The 18,218-nt window shown below is 35.6% G+C and overlaps 2 protein-coding genes and 1 non-coding gene across 8 annotated transcripts; 2 read left to right on the plus strand and 1 right to left on the minus strand.

The window, feature by feature from the left end:
• On the plus strand, positions 1-11,134 carry LOC132035926 (heptahelical transmembrane protein 4-like). Of its 6 annotated transcripts, none has more exons than XM_059426097.1 (4): positions 1-143; positions 1,403-1,692; positions 2,809-3,079; positions 10,240-11,134. In XM_059426097.1, the coding sequence occupies exons 2-4, from the start codon at positions 1,406-1,408 to the stop codon at positions 10,888-10,890; spliced, it is 1,209 nt and encodes a 402-aa protein (XP_059282080.1). In that variant the 5' UTR covers positions 1-143; positions 1,403-1,405; the 3' UTR covers positions 10,891-11,134. The 6 variants fall into 6 exon arrangements, with proteins under 6 accessions (XP_059282080.1, XP_059282081.1, XP_059282083.1 ...); XM_059426098.1 differs by lacking the exon at positions 1-143 and adding an exon at positions 482-640; XM_059426100.1 differs by lacking the exon at positions 1-143 and adding an exon at positions 483-646.
• A 761-nt stretch (positions 11,135-11,895) lies between these two features.
• On the minus strand, positions 11,896-11,969 carry TRNAT-AGU (transfer RNA threonine (anticodon AGU)). Its single transcript has one exon. It is a non-coding gene; the product is annotated as a tRNA-Thr (tRNA).
• A 2,098-nt stretch (positions 11,970-14,067) lies between these two features.
• On the plus strand, positions 14,068-17,936 carry LOC132036490 (putative glycosyltransferase 7). The gene is made up of 3 exons (XM_059426844.1): positions 14,068-14,650; positions 15,523-15,784; positions 16,987-17,936. The coding sequence occupies exons 1-3, from the start codon at positions 14,204-14,206 to the stop codon at positions 17,595-17,597; spliced, it is 1,320 nt and encodes a 439-aa protein (XP_059282827.1). The 5' UTR covers positions 14,068-14,203; the 3' UTR covers positions 17,598-17,936.
• Positions 17,937-18,218: the final 282 nt, after the last annotated feature.

Raw genomic sequence — 18,218 nt, forward strand, 5'->3', positions numbered from 1 at the left:
TCAATTAATGTAGGCAATTAGGAAATGAAAGCACGCACATAAATTTCCCATTTTCGACCTTAGCGAAGTTTTTCTCACAACTTATATAACTCCGGTTTTATTGCAATCACCCTCTTTCTGAGGCCTTCTCCCCATTCTTCCAGGTAAATTTCATTCTTGATTTGTATGTTTCAATTCATGTTACTGCATATTGCTTTTATATGTGCAAAATTTCGATTCATATAGGTGTACAATTCTACCCTTTTGTCTCAATTTGTTTGGTATTCTTTTTGGTTTTACGTAATGTCAATTTTGATCAACTTTTATGTTTCTTGTACTTCAATCATGTATTAATTTGTGGTTGTTACTGCTCTATCATGCTTTTTTTTTTTTTTTTTTGATGACATGGGAACCTGCGACCTTCTTACCTTGAATTCGGCTTACGAATAGGTAACCTCCGCGATTTCGCCAATAAATAGGCCCCGACAAACCATATAGGAGAGGTAACCCGCACTAGGCAAGCCCGGTGCGACGAGCTCAACCCAGAAGGCAAATCCTCTGCTGTCGTAGGCTCTATCATGCTTTTTATGCTGAGGGTCTATCGGAAACAGCATCTCTACCTCCCAAGAGACCCTCTGAAACAGCCTCTCTACCTCCCAAGGTAGGGGTAAGGTCTGCGTAAACTCTACCCTCCCCAGACCCCTCTTTGTGGGATTTCACTGGGTATCTTGTTGTTGTTGTTATGGTTAACCGGACTCGATTAATTTATTCTTTTCAATTAAACACAAACTATACGAAAATATTATAAATTGGAATTCTCCTCGTAACACCAAACGGAAGGGTGTGGTGAAATGGTAACAAAAGAAATGTTTGTTTAACCAGAGATCTCGAGTTTGATCCTGCTAATAGAATTCTTTGGTTGGGAGGGTTAAAACCCCATAATGGGCTTTTTACTGCACAAATTGGGAGTACTTGGTCCGGGGTTCCGGACATGGATGCTTGAAGAATTAAAAGAAGTGAAACTTACGTAAATGTACCGAAACTTACGTAAATGTACCCTTCGGCCAACTAGTTTACCAGCATGGCCGAAGTATACACTACCTATACAGTTCGGCTATATATGTTGTGTATAGGTATGTATAGTATATGTATATTTAGTATAAAGTATTCACCATCTATACACTGTGTACATATTTTGTAAATTAGATGGCCGGATGGTATTTGACTGTAATTTTCCCTAGAAAGAATTCACCTTGTAACAAAATGGTGATAAGGTGCATTTCAAAAATATTGACCAAAATTCCTTTAGAAGAATCCCAAACATTTTGTTGGAGTATTTGCTTTCTATTCGAAGTTCTATCTTTTATGCATATGTGTTTGATAATATATCAGTTTCTTCATCTAAGTGTTTGATATTTGGCAGTTAATGGTTAATCGGAAGATGGGTAACGATGTGGAAAGTCTTGGACTTGGAGAGGCCTTGAATGCTAGTCGGTCATATGAAAATGAACCGTTGTGTGATTCTAATTCAAAGGAAGGGAAGCGAAAGAGATTGTGGAAGAAGGTGAAGTACCAGCTGGTGGAGTATCATTCTTTGCCTGGCTATTTGAAAGACAATGAATTCATTCTTGGTCATTACCGGTGCGAATGGCCAGTGAAGCAGGCTTTACTCAGCATTTTCACAATTCATAATGAGACCCTCAATGTTTGGACGTAAGAATTCCCACTCTTTGCTTTGAACAACACACCTCTTTGCCTCATATTATATAGCTTGTGCTAAACAAGTTAGGGATCGTTTGGTTGCTGGTTAGAGTTATGCTGGGATTAGTTATGCAGGGTTTAGTTATTCAATAAATAGATTCGCTCATTAGCTTATACATGTAACTGACTTTCCACTAGCTAACTGAAAGTACACTGCTTAACTAACTCCTGGAGCTATGCGAAATTCAACTCAGCTGCACATATAGTCTTCCAGCTCAATATTAATCTTCCAGCTGAAATTCAACTTAGTATCTCTCTTTCAGATCGATTCCAGCTAAACTCTAGCTCGATTAATACAAACATGCATCAGAATGAACTATGATGCTTTTCTTCGTGAGATGTTCTTGGGATTATTAACATGGACAATTCTCTGAACTTGGAGCTTTTCTTTTATGTCAATCACACTTATTTATGGTAATTGAACTGAGACCTCATGGTTCATTGACCACAAGTCAGACCCTTTTGTGCTTTACCAAGTATTGGTAGAATTCAAGTTAATTGCTGTAAATGACAATAGTATTAATCAGAAACGATTGTGCAGTGAATTTTCTGTTTCTCTAAAGACGAAGATTTCATGGCTTGGAAGGTAGTCAACTTCTTCTTTTCGGACAGGGCTTTCCTAGAGATAGTTATAGCAACGTTTGTTTGATGCCTCTTCACTTAGTCAATGATTGCCTACTATTATCCCAAGGATAAGATTCCTATTTATGTGATCTACTCAATAGGTCAAATACTTTTCATTGGTTCTTAAAGGATTATGCAGTGGGTTCGTGGAGAATACAGTTAGAAACTTCTTCAAACAAAGTTCACTGTGATAACAGAAAGAGTTCTGGAAGGCCTCTCACATCCTTCGTGAACAAATTGTATAATCTATGATGGTAGCTTATATAAGTTTGCGTATGAGGTTTTGACAATGTGATTGCATAACTGGAGTTATTACTACTGCTAGGGCTTGTTTTCTCTTCCATCTTATCCTTCTATCATAATATCCTGGTTTAACTTGAGGAGAAAAAACAAAAAACAAAGACGAATTCCTTACTGAATCTTGATTTCCTCTGTTTGTTGCAGGCATTTGATAGGATTCATTCTCTTCCTTGTGCTGACCATTTATACTGCAGTGAAGGTCCCAGATATTGTGGATCTTCAGACTTTACAAAATCTCCCTGAAAAGCTTAGGAAGGTTGATCTACACAAATTACCGGCAGAACTTTTACCCTGTATTCCTTCTTTGCCAAATATGCCTGATTTGCACAAACTTCGAGAGGATTTGCTGCAACTCCTGTCTAACTGTCTACCTGAGCGATTTTCCCACAGCAATAATAGTGATGTTGGTGTTCTGGTATGGTTCCTTCTTCTTTGTTAGAAAATTTACTGCTTGGGATCTCTTTTCTTTGAACTATAGTTTGGTTTTATATTTTTGATCCCAGATGGTTCCTTGCAGTTTGCAATTTATGTTATTAATGGTGAATATACTTGTGCTTACTGAGAATTTCATATTTCTAAGTAAGCTAATTCATAAATTACTGATCTCTGCTGAATCATTCCTTTCCTTTACAGCTAAATGATTTGCTTAGCTCCACTTCTTTCGATTTTCTTATATTTTAAGCCTTTGTATCAAAGATCAAAATGAGAAAGTCTTACTTTACTTTTGGGAAAAGGGGGAACTTAAGTGCTGCTTCATGCCTCGTAAGCATGTGCTGCAGTTTCAAACCTGTACAATTACCTTTATTTCCGTTGCATGATCAAAAACCATATAGGGTTTCGATATTTTCATTGAGTTGTGCATGTCTCATCTTCTCTTAAAGCTTTAGTTTGAGGTCTTTGTTCTTGTTTAGCCTTCCTACAGATTAAGAAATCTGTTGATATATAGTGAAAAGACCTAGTTTTTCTCTAATTAGAATGCCAATGGATTGTTTGTCACTTGGTTTACGTTCTGGGACATGAAAAGGGGAAAAAACTTTTATATTGGGACATCTGTAGGTTTCCCAAGGAGATGTCTCTATATAACTTGTATTTCTACTTATTTTCTTCGTACCTAAATCTTTGAAGAAGGCTTGATATCAAGTTTCCCCTGCTACAGATGTCCCAATTATTGCCCACAGAAAATATTCACAGTAGTAAAGGTGGAATAATAACGTAGCACCGAGATACGATAGTCAAAAAAAGAGCAATATGTTTCTCTTTGAGTTTTGGTGTATTAGATGAGGAGTTGAAGAGCTCCTTTTATAGGAGTGAAAGTTGCAACTTCGACCGATCAAAATTGGTTAGTTGCAATTTGCAATTGCAAATTGCATTGCCGTAACATGAGCTGCAAATGGTCAAGTTGTTATTGTCCAAAACAAACTTTGCCATCATAGACTGTGGATGAAAGCAAGAATAGAGTCATCCAACTATCCTTCCTCAGAGTATGCCCCTATTAGTGATAAGAGGAAATCAGAAAGTCAAAAGGAGGTGTTGTCCCATTCAGAAAAGAATCAGTGGATGAAAGCCATGCAAGAAGAGATGGAATCTTTGCAGAAAAATGCCACGTACAAGGTGGTTGAACTTCCAAATGGTAAAAGACCACTTACATGCAAATGGGTCTTTAAACTCAAGAAAGATCGAAATGGCAAGCTGGTCAGATACACAGCTCGATTGGTGGTAAAAGACTTCAAATAGAAGAAAGGTATTGATTTTGACTAAATTTTCTCACTTGTTGTCAAAATGACTTTTATTCGAACCATTTTGAGCTTAACAGCTAGCCTAGATCTTGAATTGGAGCAGTTAGACGTGAAAACCGCGTTTCTTCACAGAGACTCCGAATTTATATGGAGCAACCAGAAGGATTGAAGTAGATGGAATGAAACACATGGTGTGAATGAGAGTCTTCACGGGTTGAAGCAGGCACCAAGGCAGTGGTACAAGAAGTTTAACTTATTCACGAAAAGTCAAACATACGCAAAGATCTTTCAGATCTATGTGTATACTTCATAAGATTTCCTGATAACAACTTTATTGTCTTGTTGTTGTATGTGGATGAAAGTGATTATAGGACAATACAAAGTGAGAATTTTTAAGTTGGAAGGGAGATTAGTCCAAGTCATTTGACATGAAGGACTTGGGCCCAGCACTATAAATTTTGGGGATGAATATTGTTTGAGAATGAACAAGTAGAAAGCTGTGTCTATTTCAGGAGAAGTACATTGAATGGTACTAGAATGCTTCAACATGAGAAGTGCTAAACCCGTTAGCACGCCTCTTGCTGGTCATTTGAAGTTGAGCAAGCAGATTGTCCTACAACAAAGGAGGAGAAAGAGAGCATGGCTAAAGTTCATTATTCTTCAGTAGTTAGGAGTTGCAATGGTATGCACCAAACCTGATATTGCTCATATAGTTGGTGGTGTTAGCAGGTTTCTTGAAAATCTTGGAAAAGAACATTGGGAAGTGGATACTCAGGTACTTGAGACGTACGGCAAGAGACTGCTTGTGTTTTGGGGCATCTGATCCAGTCTTGATGGGCTACACAGATGCTAATATGGCAGGTGATCTTGATAATAGAAAGTCTACCACTGGATATTTGTTTACTTTTTTAGAGGGAGCTATATCATGGCAATCGAGGTTGCAAAAGTGTGTCGCACTTTCTACAACTGAAGCTGAGTACATTGCCACTACTGAAGCTGGCAAGGAGATGATATGGCTGAAATGATTCTTTCAAAATCTTGGCTTGCATCAAAAGGAGTATGTCGTCTACTGTGCCAGTTTAAGTGCAATAGACCTGAACAAGAACTCCATGTACCATGCAAGGACCACACGTATTGATGTGAGATATCATGAGATTTGAGAAAAAGTAGAGTGAATCTCTACAAGTTTGGAAGATTTCAATAAGTGAGAATTCTGCAGACATGCTGACCAAGGTGGTACAACAAACGTGTTCGAATTGTGGAAAGAACTTGTCGGCATGCATTCAAGATAAAGTCTGGTATTACCTACTTCAGGAGAATGGGTCTGGAGGGCGAGATTTGTGGAGTCCAGACCTAATAAAAGAAAAAAAAAAAAAAGGAAAAAATAAATAAGGGAATCTAATGATGGCAAAGTTTGTTTCGGGCAATAACAACTTGCCCATTTGCAGTCACGGAAATGCAATTTGCAATTGCAAATTGCAAATAACCAATTTTAATTGGTTGAAGTTGCGACTGTCTCTCCTATAAAAGGAGCTCTTCAGCTCCTCATTTAGTACACCAATCTCAGAGAAACATATTTTGAGTGTTAGAGAGCAGCATGAAGTACTCAAGACAGTGTAGTTTGTGAGGAAAAAATAGGAATTGTAAGCTAGTGGTGAAAAAATCAAAAGAGGGTTCTTTCTTTTGAGTGCTAGTGGTCTTTTGAGTACTGTACTCGGGACGACTAACGTAAAATTCCTTACTATAGTGGATTACTTTGCTCCTCTTGGCTTGTGGTTTTTCCCCTATCAAAAGGGTATTTTCACGTAAAAATCTTGGTATTATTTTTGCTCTTTTGTTGATTACCGTATCTCCGTGCTACATTATTATTCCTCCTTTACTACCGTAAATATTATTTCTGTTGGCTATTTTTATTCCCAACACTAAATACCTAGATAGCTCCTTAAACTTGGTACTTTTTGTAAGATAACCACTCAAACTTAGCTAGTGACCGGATAGACACTAGGACTCGCCCCATGTGTGTCTCTTAAAAACCTGTGTACATTAAGGCAAGCATGTGAAACACACTTGCTTCTGATGTGCTATATCGACCAATTATTGAATGACAAAAAAATTGACCATATATATATATATATATATAAGAAATACAATAAGGAAAAAAAAAAAAATGACCTCCCCCACCACTACGCACTCCCCCGCAGTTGCCTTCCCCTCCCTTTCCCCACCCCTGCCCTCTTTTGATTTTCTTCAAAATAAGCCTGACCCTCAATTTTTGTATCATTAAGGTTAACCTTCTCCACACAGAGGTAACTCCTCCCAATTTACCTTCTAACACTTACCCTCTTTGCCCTAGACCCACCATATAGCAGTTGCCATTTTTTCTACTGATAGCCTAGTTCTCCTAATAATTTGTAATTTTGTATTAGTCTTGAATGATTATAAAGTTTAGGGAAAGGTTCAAATTTACACCTGAACTATACGATTTAGTGCAAATTTACCCTCCGTTAAAAAAGTGCCTCGTCCTTACCAAAATGGCTTAATTTTGCCCTTTTGGGCTAAAGACATCAGCATAAATGGTAAAACTAGACCATTTGTGAGTTCAAGGGTGAACATGGCTCAAAGTTTAAAGGAAAATCCATTTAAACCCTAAATCCTAGACAGTTTATTTAAATCCAACTGAAGGTAATCACTACAAAAAAAATAGGAATTAGCAACAGACAAATTCTGTAGCTAAACAGCAAAATCCGTCGCTAATCCTATTTAGCAACGGATTATCAAAAAAATTTGTTAGCCACGATCAATTTAGGGACGGATTAGCGATGAAGCTGGCAGCTAATTTCAGTCTTTTGTAGTGAATTAAGTGTATAAACTATTATTTACCTTTAAAAAAAGGATAAATGCATGTCATAGTATATCAATATAATTAATTAAATGTGTGAGATCTTTTTTCTTCGCTAATGCTAACTTATCATGATTTTTTATTGTCATTCAACATTCGTTACTTGATTCATCCAAACTAAATTTGAAATAGTTGCTATGTAAAATTGTAGGAAATTTTTATCTAAAACAACCAAACATTATTTGGTTCTAGGTAGGATAGAAGTAAATAGTTTTATCTTTGAACTCTGCGGATGATCCATATTTGCCCTTGAACTTACAAATGGTCTAAATTTACCCTTCATGCTGTTGCCGTTAACCCAGAAGGGCACAATTGAGCCATTTTGGTAACGGCAAGGGAAAAAATGAGACACTTTATTTTAACAAAGAGTAAATTTGCTCTAAATTGTAGTCCAGGGGTATATTTGGACCTTTGCCCTCAAGTTTAACAACAGAATTGGTTCAAGACAAATTCAAACATTACTCATTCGTGGACACTTCATAACTAGAAATTACATTAAATAAATGACACTACTACAAAGAATATCAAGTCATCTTACAGTTTGCATACCGAAAATATTGGAATATTTATTTGCATAATCATGTTTTATTACGTTTTCTCCACAAAATTTGATAGCCTACTTGATTTTTATGTTTTCTTTGTGATATACTAATAACCTAATTATGAGAAAGAAAGTTGGTCTCTGTCAAAATGGAGATCATAAAGTTGTGCGTCGAAGGGGATAAATCTGAAAGAATTAGTGAAGAAGAAGATGGAACTGCGGGATCCACATGGAGTAAATTGTTGAAGTGTAAAATCCCAACTAAATACACATAAGATCTTGGGGAAAAAAAAGGAAAAAAAATTGTACTATTAAGTTATTCAAGCACCCTAGGTGCGTGCAAAACAAACGATTTGCCTCCTCAGTTTGAAATGTTCACGAGATACACTTCTATCAAGTTCAAGCGTCTATTTGGTCGCTAGCTAAGCTTTAGTGGCTATCTTACAATATATGCCGAGTTTAAGGGGCTATCTAGGTATTTAGCCTTATTCCCCTGATTGGATTACTTAAATATCCTTGGGTTCGGTGCACCTTATATGTCTAGTCCCTTTGTGTTAAATGTGTATATCTCCATTGCATGAAGTGGCATAACAAAATTGTCATATCTCCACTCTCAGCCTCTGTTTCCAAGTTTGTTGCTTTACACAAATTTCTTCTCCTTTCTTAACAGATTGATGCTGGCAATCTTAAAGTCTCTACATCTGAGCAAAATGTGAAGAAGCTAAAGATTTTGTGATATTAATATGATACAAGGAAGCTGACCTCAAAATAGACAAATTAATCAGTTTCATTAGGAAGTTTCCTCTAGTCAAACCTGCCCATTTGTAAATGTCTGTCCTCCCAACAATAACAATACAAGGTTTAGATTTCAATCATGGATATTACGGCAGTATGTCTATTGGTGTAACCCTATTACTTGCACGACAAATGATAATCAGAGCAGAAATAATTTGATTAAGGGTGTGTTTGGTATGGAGGAAAACATTTTCTACTTCCAGTTTTTCCATGTTTGGTTGGTCAAAATGTTTTGGAAAACATTTTCTCTAGGAAAACAAGTTTCTTAAAAATAAGGAAAATGACTTCCCTAATGGAAGAAGGGAAAATAAGTTCCATAAGTGATATTCCTTCTTCATTGTCTCCTCCCCACTCACCAACGCCCCCAACCCCCACCCCTTGACCATTCCATCCCCGAGCCCTCACTCTCCACCCCATCCCACACCCATAGTGTTTTGGTATATTACATATAAATGCTTTTGAGATAATATTTTTTGGCTTACTTAACACTAAAAAATAAGTAAGAAAACCACTTGTTTTCCAAGAAAACATTTTTCTTCGTACCAAACACACCCTAGGTCAGTATAGTTTTTTCTCCTATTCCTCGTGATGGTAAATGCACTGGATGGCCCGGTGGAGTGTTACCGTTGTGTGTGTCTTCCATTTGTTCTGACTGTCATCTACGGGAGATGAAGGTGGCGAAAATGAGGATGTTGCAGTGGATGTGTGGGCATACGAGGAGAGATAGGATTATGATATGAAAATATCCGGCACAAGGTGGGGATGGCTTCGGTGGAGGACAAGATAAGGGAAGCTAGGTTGAGATGGTTTGGGCATGTGCAGAGGAGATGCACGGATGCCCCAGTGCAGAGGTGTGAGAGGTTGGCTATGGATGGTTTCAAGAGGGGTAGAGGTAGGCCAAAGAAGTATTGGGGAGATGTGATTAGACAGGACGTGACCTAGTTTCAGCTCACCAAAGACATGACCTTAGGTAGGAGATTATGGAGGACACATATCATGGTAGAAGGCTAGTAGGTAGTTGTGCGTGTCATGCTTCGTATTACTCTTGTAGTTTCTTTTCCTTTGATTCCCGTTATTATCTGTCACGTCTTGTACTTCAATTGCCACAGGATTTTGTGGTAGTTACATCATTGTTTCGTTTTCCAAACTGCTTTGTCATGCTTTAGTTAGCATTTTGCCATGGCTTCGTTACTTCTGTTATTTCTTTTTCCGGACTATTGTGGTTTGCTTTTCTTTGAGCCGAGGGTCTATTGGAAACAGCCTCAATACATCCATGGTAGGTGTAAGGTCTGCGTACACTCTACCTTCCCTAGACCCCACTTTGTGGGATTACACTGGGTATGTTGTTGTTGTTGTTGTCATCCGCTGGAAGATTTTCTTGGATTCAAGTTCTTTCACCCTAGATAGTTCTTCTCTATAACTACCATTCCTATTGAATGACTATTTCCTAAATAACATGCTGGTTCACCACAAATGAACAATTTCAGAATTCATTAGTAGCGGATTTCTATTGATGAATACTAGCACTAGAACACATACGGAAAACCATTTGTTTTCTGACCATTATTGGTGATTGATATTTCTCTCTTTTCAAATTTGTGCAGCGTAGTGTGAAGGATGTGGCAAATGTGATAGCACCATTGATGGTAACGCCTATAACACGGTGGCCATTCTATGTCTTTCTTGGCGGGGCAATGTTTTGCTTGTTAGCAAGCAGCACATGCCATTTACTTTCTTGCCATTCAGAGAAATTATCGTACATAATGCTGAGGCTCGACTATGCCGGTATAGCTGCCTTGATTTCAACTTCATTTTACCCGCCTGTCTATTATTCCTTCATGTGCTACCCCTTTTTCTTAAACGTCTATCTGGGATTTATCACTGTCCTGGGAGTTGGCACAATGTTGGTTTCTCTCCTTCCTGTGTTTCAAAAGCCTCAATATCGAAGCCTTCGAGCAGGTTTATTTTTTGGGATGGGCATGTCAGGTGTGGCACCTATTATGCACAAGCTGGTTCTATATTGGAACCAACCCGAGGCACTTTATACTACTGGTTATGAAGTTCTGATGGGCGTTTTCTATGGCGTTGGAGCATTAATCTATGCTCTTAGAGTTCCAGAAAGATGGATGCCCGGGAAATTTGACATTGCCGGCCATAGCCACAACCTATTTCATGTTCTTGTGGTGGCAGGGGCTTATACACATTATCGTGCGGGGTTAATTTATCTGAAATGGCGTGACCAGCAAGGGTGCTAAGAATCACCCAAGAAGGGCCTATTAGGTTCATTAAATGTATATAAATATAGTGAGTGAGAGGTCCAGAACCTTTGTTGTTGAACCATGTTCAAGAATGACTAATTTTGTAACTATCTCAAAGTAAATTTTAGCTTATATTGATTCAACAGGCGCAGTTTGTACTCACCTTATATTTGGAACTAAAAATTTAAAGATTGAAACCCATTTTAAGGTTTGGAAAAACGTCAAAAATATCCTTCGACTATATGAATTATTTCAATTTTCCCTATATTATAATTTGGGACACTTCCTGCATTTGTCATTGGCAAATCATTTTGCATTTTTCTGTGATCCTAATTCCTAAGTGAGCTCGAATTGGAACTAACAAAGGGTAATATTAAATCTTTGTCAAAAGTAAGTAAATTTTGTTTTTTCCAAAATATCTTGACATGTAAAATTCACTTATTTTGCGTTGAAGCTCTGTTAAAGTCAAATGTAATTAAAGAGGCGATCTACTAACAAAAAGAGTATGAATGGCTCCAAATTATAATTAAAAAAAAAATTAAATTATCATATTTCGTTATAATATAGAGGTACATTTGGAGCTACATTTAGATTTTTGATACTGAAAATTCTTACTACCACAAAGCTGAAGACAAATACTAAAGCTGAACAGCAATCATGGAAATTAGTTATAGGAGTGAGACTAGAAGTTCTGCATAAATAATTGGATAATAACAGCTGTTGGTTTTCTTATTTTTGCCATAGCGACCCTGCCTTGAAAAAAAAAAAAAAATTAAGATGGGAAAAAATGTAGACCAATTAGGCGTTTGGTCGTGAAAACCAAATAAATTCACTTTATTTGGAATTTTGAAGTTGGAGTTGAAGCGGAGTTGTATTTGGTTATAATTTTTGCAATGAATATTTGGTTGTTTTAATGTAGATTTCAAATAAAGTGAAAAAAAATTCCGGGAAAAAGTTAAAAATTCTCATAACCAAATGGTCTTAAGAGGTTAAGACACAATTTGCTCTCGTTGAGAGTCGAACTCAAGACCTCCCGCTTACTAAACGGGTGCTCTAACCAACTGAGCTACGAGAGCTGATGTCCCTATTGTGATGGTTTTTCAATATATTAATCATATATACAAAATAAATAGAATTCCAGCACTACCAAAATACTGACCAAAGATAAAAGAAAGAAGAAGAGGAAGAAGTTACTACTATATATAACACTCATTCCACGCTTACACCCAACATATTTGCCTTCAGACATTTACCACTTCCGATGTGTATTTCACATTAATTTTAATTGTTTAATTTGGTATAAATAAGGTATAGGAAGTTATGTGCACAAAATAGTGTAGTCTTACCGACTCTAACACCTTCGAAAATTGCAAAGCCAAGTCTTCATTTGTAGGACTTTAATGGTTCATGTCATTCATTTAGGCTTCAGTTTTTCATTCGAGACTTACTGGGGCACGCTGTGGGCCAATGCGTAAGAGTTTGAGTTTTCTTAACGTGGCTTATTTGACGACTCAAGACATAGTCTGCCAATCTATTACATAGTAATATAATTTTTCTTTTTTCAACGCATCAACAACTTTGACAAGAGAAGCAAAAAGAAAGAATTGGGATTAGGTGGTCCAGTAAAAATCTGAGGCAAACAAACAAAAACTAGAAGCTTCATAGAGTTATGTTTCTTCAACAACTTTCATAGATTTTGTTGTCTAAGTTTTCTGGGTAATAAAAGATAAACTATATTGCTAGTTACTAAGCATCATAATAAAATACAGATTCACACTGGACGAAATGAGTTTGTGTTACGTTTCAGAGTCAAACCTACAGATTTTGTTTCTTCTTACAAAATTACTACGTACTACATATGCTTAAAAAATTTCTATTAGAAAAATCAACACAAGTTTGAGAGAAAAAGAGAACATAGACATTTAAATTAGAATGAATAAAAGTTATCAACACAAATATAGTTGTAACTATCAAAATTCATATTGTAATATCGTACGGCCCAAAGTTAGGATTGATTAATCAAATTGCTTTAATCGTATAGAGAGTGTTCTTATCTGGTTAATTAAGCTTTAGGTTGAAAGATAACGTAAACAGTAAGTAACAAAGTAGAAGGAAACTTCTATATATATCGAAATTGAGTCTCATGTGTCCTACAAATAATTTAACCTGTTCTACAAATAAATTAATCTGTTCTGCTTTTGGCAAAGTGAAGGGAATCTGCTTTAATTTTGTGTTTAATTAATGGAACACAATCGTAATGGAATGATTTGCTGCAAAAGCCAACAATTTAAGGGCTACTTTCCATGCAGGCATACGTTAAAGACCAACACTAAAAGCCAATAATTAGGGGTCGCTCGGTACAGGATAGATTATGCACCTTTTATTCAGCAATTGTAGGATATATCATACACTTATTCCCGTTAATACAGGTATAGTAATAATAATATTATACAAATGTTAGACTACCAACTGTGTACGGTGGAAGGGTAAAAGATCGTCCATGCTTAAAGATTTGGGGTACGATTAACTAGAATTTCGATTAGTCAGGGCAGTAAGTTCCAACAATCGAATGGTTAAACCGAAGAAAAAATATTTTACAAATGTTGTCATTGTACGTTTGACCATTGCATTAGAATCTGAATATACAACATAATAGTAATACGATACTGATATTAATAATTTGTGCAAAAAAACTACATATAATAATGCATTTATTGTCTCGTATAAATAGGTAATTTAAGCATTTACCGAGAACATATTTACATTTACTTAAAGCTTAATACATAGTTTATCCCCTGAGGTCGGATCCAAATCGCCGTTACACACCCTTTAACCATGGAAATCATTGTACACACCAAAACATTTTCAAAAGTGTCTAAGACACACCTATTAGAGCAAAAATACGTTTTAATATCAAAATTTTAATATTAATTTGCATGAGTTAGTGGTGAAAGTGAGCATTATTGAGGTAATTTATGTAACCACTATGACATGTTTCACCGCTAATCATCTCATTAAGACTTAAATATATGACATGTTCTATCTCACTAAATGTCCCACGACTCTTATTCACTCTACATAGAATTCTACACCTACATATAGAGGTGTTTAAAAAAAATCAACTCTTTGTTTTTTTTAGCAATTGCCTTTACTTTAGTCATTGTCATTAATGATGGTACTCTCTCTCTATTTCTACATCCTTTCTTAGCTAGCAATGAGCCTTTTCAAATCTGTCTCCCCACAAAAGTGCTCTTCTATTAAGTTTTACCAGTATTTTTACAATTAATAGCCAAAAGTGCTCTTCCGCAAAATGGTATCCCCAACCAGCCATAATCATCATACACCTTGCTCAATGGCCAACCAAGAATATTTTCGAAGCAAAGTTTCATCATTTTTCTCTAATGGATTTATGTTTATCGGTGGAACTTTGGTAGCTTTACTGATAATCTGGACCATATTGTCATTCATTAGCCCCATTAATCCCAATTTTTCACCTATTTTTGCCATGTCGAATTCCATTATTGCCCCTTCTAGAGACTCACAAGAATTACCAACTTTCTATGATGACCAAGATTTGAGCTATACTATCGAGAAGCCAATTAAGAACTGGGATGAGAAGCGAAGTAAATGGCTGAATATTCATCCTTCATTTAAACTTGGTGTAAAAGAAAGGGTTTTAATTGTTTCAGGTTCACAATCCACGCCGTGTAAGAACCCTGTCGGTGATCATTTGTTGCTAAGGTTCTTCAAGAACAAGGTACATAGCTGGTGTACAGATATTCAAACTTTATTTATCATGCACTTTATTTTTTTTAGTTCAACAACTCATATATAGACTACAGTCATTGTAGACAAGTTCATCTATGTATTATCCGCTTTGGTTAGAGGTGAATTTAAAATTTAAAGTTTATAAATTCTTATAATGATCTTAAATAATAAGTACTCCTTATGTTTCAATTTATGTGGTACAGTTCAAATTTTGAGAGTCAAACATGTTTGATCGTGGGCATGAAATCTTTAAGTTTTTTAAAATAAAATTTACGTACTTGGGGATACGTGAAATGTACTATATGTTACAATAATTACAAATTAAAAATATTTAAAAGATAAATGAAAAAATTACGATCAAAGAAAGACTTTTTTGCATTTCGGAATTCAGAAGGAATCACATAAATTGGGACGGAAGAAGCAATAATAATTGTGTTCATAATCAAATATTTATAGACATTTAGTAAATTTCTTGATGGATGAAATTACTGGGTTAACGTGACTCCATAGTATACACTATACTACAGATTCACCACTAGCTTTGGCCCGTATTGAGCCTCACAAATTTGTTATCGAGTCTAAAAGTGCATGAAGTGATGTGAAATTGTGATATATCTGTAGTACTTTTACTTTTCTCTCTATATCTAATTTTTTTTTTTTAAAAAAAAATGTGAAATTCACCTAAGGTGTATAATGTGCACCCATCTTCATAAACATGTCAGCTAGAAGCCTTTGAGTATCCATGTATCCTATTTATTTTATATAAACCACCAAATTATGGAAATAGAATCATTTTTTTTCCACTCATCTCCTAACAATTTGAGTGTTATCTTAATATTCTTCAAATTAATTTCATGACAGGTAGATTACAGTAGAATCCACGGGTACGATATATTCTACAATAACGTATTACTGCAACCAAAAATGTTTTTCTTCTGGGCAAAATTGCCAGCCGTTAGAGCAGCAATGGTAGCTCATCCAGAAGCAGAATGGATTTGGTGGGTGGACTCTGATGCTGCCTTCACTGACATGGACTCCGAGCTACCATTGCAAAAATACAAAGATCATAACTTTGTGGTATATGGTTGGCCAAAGTTAATCTATGAGAAAAAAAGCTGGACAGGTATTACATTGGCTCGTTTCGTGGATTGACTATTCTTGCAAAATTTGATTAGTAGTATGAAGTTCGAAATTGGTCAAAATGTCTAATTATGCAAGGCCACAAAAGTGACCATATGGTAATTAAAGCATATTGAAGGTCATAAATGGGCAGATTAATTTGAGGGCGTTAAAATGAGTTAAGCTACTAAACTAGTCATATAATCCAATCTGCTTAACATTTATGTTTGATCAGGGCCGTCTCAACAAGATTTAGGGCCTAAGGCCAAACTTCAAAGAGAGACCTTATTTTTATTAAAAGAAAAAATTGTGATATATATATTTATTTAAAGTCTATTTTTAAAGTTTTTTTAGATGCGAAGTCATTAATTAATATTTTGTAATCGTCAAGAACAATACAAAGTTGTTAGCAATTTTTTCAAATCAATTTATTCTAAAAAATATTCAAGTGACAACAATATAGCTAATCAATCACGTCACCTAAAAAAAATTCTTCTTCTTTTTTTTTTTTTTATAAAAATTGTTTACTCCCTCTATCTCAAGTTTTGTGACACAATTTGAATTTTAGGAGTCAAATTTTATTATTTGTATCCGGAATTCGGACATACAATCTTTAAATTTTTTGAAATACAATTTATATATTTAGAAACTACATATAAAAATATTATAAGTCACAATAATTTTTTAAACAAATTAGCAATAAAACATAATAATAAATAGGGCCCCAAAAATTTGGGGCCCAAGGCCATTGCCTTAGTGGCCTTGGCCTTGAGCCGGCCCTGTGTTTGATCATTAGAAGCAAAATAAATTAAATTAAGATGGATCAATAACAGTCGTTGTTCTACTCGTCAACATGCCCTAATCTCCCATCTTTTAAAAAGAAATAATAATTGTTTTTTGAAAAAACAAACTCAAAGTTAATGTACTTTTAAAAATATTTAGCTACTCCTATAATTTATCTAAATTTACATAATTCTCTGTTTTCAAATTTGAATGTTATGTTAGAATTTGAGTTACATTTTGATCCAATTTGACTCAATAATTTTATACTCATTACAAATTTAACTCGATGGATCGAATTAACAAACGCATCGTAATCTACTCCTTTTAAACTTGGACGAATGGACTAATTACTAGAAAACTAATTAAACAATGTCTCATAAATTAGGACGAGGGAATAATTAATTTCGTTATTTATATGGACAGGTATCAATGCGGGAGTGTTCTTGATTCGAAATTGTCAATGGTCAATGGACTTGATTGAAGCTTGGTCAAAGATGGGACCACAATCACCAGAGTACGATAAATGGGGCAAAATCTTAAGAACAACCTTCAAGGACAAGAACTTTCCACAATCCGATGATCAATCAGGTCTATCATATTTACTCTTAGAAGAAAAACACAAATGGGGAGACAAAATTTACGTAGAAAGTGATTACTATTTCCAAGGTTATTGGGTGGATATTATAGGTACACTAAATAATGTTAAAGACAAGTATATTGGGATAGAGAAAAAAGTGCCTATTTTGAGGAGGCGGCATGCAGAGAAGGTTAGTGAGTGGTACGTTAAGCTTTGGGAGGAGTACCTTATTAAGGATAATGTGAGGAGACCATTTATTACACATTTTACTGGTTGTGAACCTTGTAGTGGTAATCACAATCCGATGTATACTTGGGAGACTTGTTATGATGCAATGAAGAAGGCATTGAATTTTGCAGATAATCAAGTGTTGAGGAAGTATGGTTTTGTTCATAAGGATTTACTTGATTCGTCCTCCGTTTTTCCTTTGCCTTTCGACTTTCCATCCAACATTTGAATGGACTACTTAGAAATTGTGAAAATCGCGTTGTCTACTTGTACCATGATTTTGGTCTAGTGATAAAAACGCATGTATGGGTTAGACACATGTCATGAGTTCACATTTTACCACACAAAGTATGATATTTAAGTGGAGAAGGATAGATGGACGACGAACCCCATTATTCAGTGAATTTCAAATCAGCACCACTGGCGTTCTGAGGTTTCTCAATCGATCTTGCTAAAAGAAATGTGTTGTGTAGTTGTGTACTTGTGTTAATATTGATGATTTTGATTTTGTTTTAATAAATTGATTGTGATTTTATTGAAGAAGTGAATATATATAATACCTTTTTAATTTGTTCTTATTAGGTTTTACGTATGCCATGCACTAGGGTTCTTTTTCTAAGGGGGTCAGGTCTTTTAATTTGTTCTTCCAGCATGCATGCAACTTTAATGAGAAAAGTGGATACTTAACATTAAATAACGAAAAGGCAAAAGCCGAATCATTTTTCCTGTGATGGGCACGTTACATAGCTGGCGCTTTGTTTATGTTTTAAATATGTTGGACACTTGTCACAACGTAAATCAAGGGCCAGTTGGGTTTAAAAGAAGAGCTAGGGAATCTATCTCCTTGGTC

Source organism: Lycium ferocissimum, chromosome 11, assembly GCF_029784015.1.
Source record: "Lycium ferocissimum isolate CSIRO_LF1 chromosome 11, AGI_CSIRO_Lferr_CH_V1, whole genome shotgun sequence".
Lineage (NCBI taxonomy): Eukaryota > Viridiplantae > Streptophyta > Magnoliopsida > Solanales > Solanaceae > Lycium > Lycium ferocissimum.

Coding starts and splice junctions, on each gene's coding strand:
- LOC132035926 (XM_059426097.1), top strand. CDS start 1,406: ATGGTTAATCGGAAGATGGGTAACGATGTGGAAAGTCTTGGACTTGGA. Junction 1,693..2,808: donor GAGACCCTCAATGTTTGGAC/GTAAGAATTCCC, acceptor TGTTTGTTGCAG/GCATTTGATAGGATTCATTC. Junction 3,080..10,239: donor ATAGTGATGTTGGTGTTCTG/GTATGGTTCCTT, acceptor AAATTTGTGCAG/CGTAGTGTGAAGGATGTGGC.
- LOC132036490 (XM_059426844.1), top strand. CDS start 14,204: ATGGTATCCCCAACCAGCCATAATCATCATACACCTTGCTCAATGGCC. Junction 14,651..15,522: donor TAAGGTTCTTCAAGAACAAG/GTACATAGCTGG, acceptor ATTTCATGACAG/GTAGATTACAGTAGAATCCA. Junction 15,785..16,986: donor TGAGAAAAAAAGCTGGACAG/GTATTACATTGG, acceptor TTATATGGACAG/GTATCAATGCGGGAGTGTTC.